Source organism: Alligator sinensis, unplaced genomic scaffold (assembly GCF_000455745.1).
Source record: "Alligator sinensis unplaced genomic scaffold, ASM45574v1 scaffold342_1, whole genome shotgun sequence".
Taxonomy (NCBI): domain Eukaryota; kingdom Metazoa; phylum Chordata; order Crocodylia; family Alligatoridae; genus Alligator; species Alligator sinensis.
Genome location: NW_005842126.1, coordinates 1,671,723 through 1,678,398, shown reverse-complemented (window position 1 = coordinate 1,678,398; position 6,676 = coordinate 1,671,723). Strand labels below are relative to the sequence as shown.

General features: G+C 45.5%; 1 protein-coding gene across 4 annotated transcripts in view; it reads left to right on the top strand.

Annotated features, from left to right (window-relative positions):
- The window catches only part of MBOAT1 (membrane bound O-acyltransferase domain containing 1), an 83,863-nt gene that overhangs the window by 28,636 nt on the left and 48,551 nt on the right, over nucleotides 1–6,676 (top strand). For all 4 annotated transcript variants that reach the window (XR_003094380.1, XM_025205736.1, XM_025205735.1 and 1 more), the window contains exons 2-3: nucleotides 1,680–1,825; nucleotides 2,463–2,540. Coding sequence is in view for 3 of the 4 variants with exons in the window: in XM_025205735.1 (XP_025061520.1) it covers nucleotides 1,680–1,825; nucleotides 2,463–2,540 (224 nt within the window). In the remaining variant the exon portion in view is untranslated. The remainder of the gene's footprint in view (nucleotides 1–1,679; nucleotides 1,826–2,462; nucleotides 2,541–6,676) is intronic.

Genomic DNA, 6,676 nt, shown 5'->3' with positions numbered 1-6,676 from the left:
TGGGGGGGGGCGGGCAGCTGGCTGTTCTAGGGGACCCCAGTGTCACCTCTTAGGCAGTCTCTGGCATATAGTTGCCCAAGGATGCCAGTCTTCCTGTTAGTGTCATGGGTTGTGAAGTGCCCCCTCACGGGGTCCTGCAGGTGCCAAAGTGCTGCCCCATCCTTGGGCATGGAGGGACCAGCTAGTACAGCACCCCGTCATTTGGGCAGGCCCCTGCCTGTTCTGTCCCATGGGGAATGTGAGCCCTGAAGCTGTCCTTGAGCATATGGCAAACCCATTATTGAAAGTATTGAAAGTATCTTGAAACTGCCTCACAAGGTGCCTCAACTGAGACTGTCGCAGGGTAAAGACACCTGTTGCTACCACGAGCAGCTACTGTACATGGCACGTGAGCCCCAGGCACTGAGTGGAATGGATGCAGGGGGCTCAAACTTCTGGCTGCACAGAATAGAGGGGCAGCAGGGTGTTTCTTGAAGAAGAGATATGATTGCCAAAAGCCAAGTTAAAACTTCACTGGCCCTGCAGCTGCTGCTAAATTAAGGATTTTGGGTCCTTGCCTGCCATATGAAACTGCAGTGGTTGCCAGGCCAGGGAAGGGTTAACCTGGCTCTTGCTGGTGACACCTCTCAGCAGTGTCCTGATGCTTGTCTGCTCTGCACACCTGGGACTTGAACCCCTCTCTTGCAGTTCTGGCACCCCAGGCTGTAAAATCTATTAGATACCCTCTGGGGATGGGGATCGCATTGGTTCTTGTTCTGTATAGGAGCATTAGATGACCCACTTAACTTGTGGCATGCCTCCCGAAAAGATTGGCCACCACTGCCCTAAGCGTTTCAGTAACCAAGAGGTCATAGGATTTCCGAGTTAGATGTACTGACCTGGCACAGATTTACAGCTTAGTGTAATTCTAAAATCCATGGTTGTTGCTGAAATGTAGCTGTGTATATAGGTTCTTACTCAGTCTCAAATGAACTGCTGCCAGAGAGCTAAAAACGACTGCTCAAGAAAAAGGGCCTCAGCAAAATTAAGGTGGAACTAATCTTGCCTCTGGTATTCTCTGATATGAGGTATTCTCTGTGTGTCAGTGCCCTGTTCCTCTCTGTAATACCTGAGCACCTTAGAGATTTGCTGTATTTTATTTTTTAGGATTCTGTGGCTTTGATGAGGCTATTGAGGGAAAGGGCAGTGGAAAAAGCCAGGTTTGTATTATTCTGTAGGCTGAGGCCCTGTCTGTTCTGGTAGTGATTTCTGGTATTGGCCTCATGTCCTGCACTATTCATAATGATTTGCCAGGCTGTGGGCAGTACGTCGTTATGCTGCCTTAGGAGCCAGGACGATGCTGCAGGGTCATGATCCCCACGTTACTCTAGTGGGCCAAGGTAGGATTCACTATACCCAGCCAGATGACTACTGTGGGCTGAGTGGAAGTGTGAGAAACAGTGAGGTTGGTCCTGTATGGGAGCATTAGATGAGCCCCACAGTGGCTCAGAGGATTTGATCCTTCAGTCAGGCAGAGTTCCCAATCCAAAGTAAGTAAAATCAACCACGCTGACTACTTTCTCTGTCTAGCTCCACTCTGTTGTTGTATAAATGAATTGTCTCCTGAATCTCAAGGAGTAGTTGAGATCCTCACTAATGAAGCCTGAAGTCCATGTTTCTCTCTTGGTTTCTTTTTTCAGGTCAATTTTGTAGCCTGTCAGCTGTTTGCCCTACTGGCTGCCTTTTGGTTTCGCATCTATTTGAGCCCCAGTCATGCCAGTTCTGTTGTTCGTCATGCATTTGCCACTCTCTTTGGAATATACTTTGCTGTTTTCTGTTTTGGATGGTGAGTACTCAGTTTTCAGATAGACCAAAACTCATCTAGAAATAATGTTTTACTTTATTTGTGTTTAGTCTTAATCTTTGTTTGCTGCAGGTTTGGTGGGGGAAACCTATCCAACCCAGATCCCCAGAACAAAACAAAATGATTTGTGGAAAATGTTTGTAGATGTATATTTGTTTTATGAATGTCATGGCATTAAAGGGAAATTAAATTCCTGCAAAGACATAAAAAACTGAACAACTTTGACAAGATATATCCAGTGCTGGGTTTGATTGTTTTGAGAAGCAACATTTTAATCTCAAACAGATTGATAGATCTCTTTCAAAAGTTCTCTTCTATTTTAAATAAGAACTCTGTAAAGCAGCATTGTGAAGTTCCATCTTTACTGACTCTATATAAATGGACTTATTATTTAAGACCTGGCTTGACAAAGCCCTGGCTGGAATGATCCAGTTGGGAATGGTCCTGCTTTGAGCACGGTGTTGGACTAAGTGACCTCCTGAGGTTTCTTCCAACCCTAATTTTCTATGATTCTTTGATTCTATACCGAAGAAAAGCTTCTACCTCCTCCCCACCTCCAGCTACCTGGTATGCAAACGTGTTCTTGGACTAAATTTTGTTTTGTTTTTTTTACTTCAAGGTATTCCCTTCACATTTTTGTACTCGTGATGATGAGCTATGGCATCATGAACTTGGCGAGTATTTCCAACATCCACAGGTGAGGTGGCAAGAATTCAGCTGCATTGCACTTTCATCCAGAGACTGGCAGCAGCATGTTGTGTGTTTTTTTTTTTTTTCCCATGCCTTTCTTCCCCTCATTCCTCCACTTTCTAGCTGGTCACAGCAGCTTTGTGCATTTAATTGTAGTGACTGTTGTAGTCTAAGGGCCCCTCTAGATGTTCAGGTAAAGGCGTGATAGGATCAGATGTGCGATCCACACAATCATGCCTCCTGCCATGCCACGTGTATGGTAGAAGGCACGATTGTGGGATCCAGCATCAGATCCAACTGCACCTTACTGCTCATCCAGGGGAAGCTTGGGATCATGATCCCAAGGTCCCCCAGCACCAGCAAGTACCAAGCTTCTGCAGCTGTGAGTCCCACAGCTGACAAGACTTGCAGATGTGGCAGCATGTGGGATGCTGCCATGGCCACGTGCCTTGTCAGCTTGTGAGGCTTACAGCCACAGCAGTCTGTGGTGCACCCCTGCGGCTGGGAGGCCCATCAGCCACAAGGGAGCACCTAGCCACATGTTTGGTTAATGGCATGATAAGAATGAGGTGCAAAGTTGTTCCACATTTTTTGTGGAATAACTTTGTGGCTTATTCCGTGTTTTATCATGCTGTTAATTGACTGAATGAGTGGCCAGGTCACAACTTAAGATGTGATTAACTGGTTAATCATGTCTTACATGTAATGTGGAGATGGAGCCTAATTCTGTGGATTTGACTGATTAGTATATTCTGAAGCTGCACCATGTGTTGGGTTTTGGTTGTAGCCATGTTGGTCTAAGGCAGGGGTGGGCAAAATGGTCGATCCGGTAGAGTAGCCGGACTTCCATTTCCCAGCAGCCCCTGCTTGCATGGCTGGGGGCTGTTTTCCATGGAGAACCCAGCTGCAGCTGTGTGGGAAAGCTCAAGGCTGGGGTTGCCATGGAAACAAGCCACAGCTATGCTGGCAGCCCACATGGCAGAACAGGGCAGGGGGCTGCTCCGGAGCCGCTGGGAACTTGGGATGGGAGCAGCTTGCTCCAGAACTAGGACAGAGCCATGATCTGTAGCGTGCATGCTCCAGGCAGGGGCGTGCAAGCAGAGGATCATGCCTCTGCCCTGGCTCTGGAGCAAGCTGCTCCCATCCCAAATTCCTGGTACCTGTTCTCTATGGCAACCCCAGCCTTGAGCTTTCCCGTGCAGCTGCAGCTGGGGTCTCCATGAAGACTGGCCCAAGCCATGCACGGGGGCAGCTGGGAAATGGAGTCCATTGCCGACTGGATCCAGCCCTCGGGCTGGACTTTGCCCATCTCTGGTCTAAGGACATAGGCGGGCAACTGCATATCAGAATGAATGCACACCAAAAACCCATCAAAAACAAAAATATCCAAGCATGGGTCTAATAAAAGGTATCGCATCTACCTCAAGAGCCTTGCCCACTATGGTGTTTTTTACTTGCCTTAATGTAGATGGTGGCAGATTAGGAATTTACATGAAGACTTTATAATCTCTTAAGATTATCCAAGAGGATATCAAGCCACATCAGCTCTAGTGTTCTCCTGTACAGGATAGATATTGGAAACTCCATCCCATACAGTATGCTTTTCCCCCTTGCCATTTTGCTTTTAAGCCCTTTCCACTTGCTCCTCAGTTAGGCAGGCAAAATAATATCCCAGGCAGTTTAACTTTGTTTTGGGAAACAAGTCTGCATTTTGGCACTAGGCACTGAGCTTTACCGAATTGTAGGTATAGGAAGATTCCATTGCTTTGTTGTCAGGGAAGGCCTGTAACATCATCTATCAAATGTGGTGTTTTGTTTATGCTAATGTCATAAAGAGAGACACCTATAGATTCATAGATGTTAGGGGCTGGGAAGGACCTCACAAGATCATTGGGTCTAGCCCCCCTGCACTTGGACAGGAAAGACTGTTGGGGGCAGATGATCCTGGTAAGGTGCCTAGACTTTCTAAAAACACTAGCCAGCCATATGTTCAAAATGCATTGTTAAATTGTATGGGGTAGAAAGTATCCTAATAAAAATAGACAAATTCTACTGAAGTCACGGCTGATGCTTGCACTCGCTGATAGAGAACATACATAGAAGTTGTTAACTGTTTAATAATTCAGATACTTAAAGGTGTACAAATAATTCTTTCAGTCAAGTGTTCTGCAACCAGTTTTTTTCATGTTAGCATGTCTGACATTGCTGTTCTCTCTTGTTGTTCTGAATGGACAGTTGAAGATATAGGAGCAAAAGGAACTGGGTTTTTTTGGCAGTCTAGGAGATGTTCACAATGAGATGTTTTTGGCAGACTGAGAGTTATTCTACTTTTTAGTTTTGCTTTGGCTTGTACATTGCTTAGACTGTTTGATTGATTTTCCTATCCTATTTATTTTTAGGATGTTAGTGTGTCCTTCTTTACTCTCTCTGCATGCAAATTTCTGAACTTGCCTTTATTGTCTTAATTAAATACCCATGTTTACATTAGGTTATACTGGGTTAATTAAATACCCACGTTCACATTAGGTTATACCTAAAAACCCAGTTGCTTTCTTTGTTTATCATTAGGTGAGGGCTCTTTGGGGGCAAAATTCTGCTTTGCTGCTAAGATGTCTAAATGCCACAAGGTCCAAGTTTCTTAAATGACTAAGTTTGTACTACTGTGCATGCTCAGAAGTGATTCAGTGCAGCCATGAAGGTGCCTATAACTTCATTTATGCTGTGCTGAAAATTGGGACCCTGCCAGATGTTACACCTAAGACACGATTAACCTTCTAATTGTGCTGTAACCCCTGCTACATATTCAAGGAATTAATGGCACGACCATAGAGGAAACCAGGCAAAAAAAATTCCACAAAAATGTGTAGTATTTTTTGTGGCTGGTTTCCATTGCACATGTGGTAGGGTAGGAACAAACTAGGCTGGTTCTAGATTCCTGTATGGTCCCTGGGTTGAGATTGCCAAACAGGTGATTGTTGGTCACAGCTCTGGAACTGCACTGGAGCCAGTTCAGCTGATTGTCAAGTCCCAGGACTGGTTTAGTTTATGTTGGGCTGCAGGCTTGTCTTTTAATCAGCTGGTTCTGGGGGGAGCATGGGATCATGATCCTCCCTACACTGGCAAGTAGTAATTGTGCCGTTGGGATCTGATTCCCGATCCCAGAATTCCTTGTTCTGTCATACACACCAGAGGATGCAATTGTTGGGATCAAGGACAGATTCCATTGCGCCATTAAATAAATGTTTGCCAGTCCATTTCATTGTGGAAATGTAAAAATGCTGTGCACACTCCTGGAAGTATAATGGACTGAAAACTGTTGCTAGCAACTGTTTGACACTGCTTGCCGATGGTGGCCACTTTTGCCTTGTAGCCAAGGCACTTACCTGGGACATGGGGAAGTCATGTGATGGGATTTAAACCCTGATCTCCATCCATAACCAGAGAGTGTTCTGACCACCAGACGATGGGCCAGGGAGGACTATGAGTCCCTTCTATTAAGGCCAGGCCACTGGGGAGCCAAGAGGGAGGGTGTCATGGGGTCAGAAGGAGAACAAGCAAGAAAGAGCCTAAGTGTGGCTCAGGTAACCCTTACTTCAAGTATTGTTTGTCCATGTTGCATTACAGAGCCATAGGAAGAACTGTGTAAACAGCATTGGAGCAGAGGTCAGATTTCCTCACATGCTGTTTTACTTGCTTGAAAACTCCTTCCAGTAGGATTTGAAACCTCCCCCAAATAGGGTTAGAATAGATGTTCATACTGTACTATTTGGAAAACCTGCTAGTGGCAATGCTTATTGCTTTTACATGGAGGAAAGGACTGTTGGCAGACATTATCTAGAATCCTTAACCTTGTGTTCCAGGGTTTGGAGAGAGGAAAAGAATATTTGATGGACTGTCAGTAGCAAACCTCAACAGTTCCAGCATTTCTTTCAAAAGAATAAAGCCCACATGTACAGTAATGCCATAGCACTCCAGATTTCCATCAATGTAAGTGATACATTTGGCATTAAGTAGTCACTGGGTAAAATGATATGACCAATTGTGGGAGCAGGGACTAAAACCCAGAACTCTCCCCTTGCCAGGGAATGACCCTCTTCCCTGGGCCACTGAACGAAGCTGCCTCCTGGACTTAGGACTCTTTCC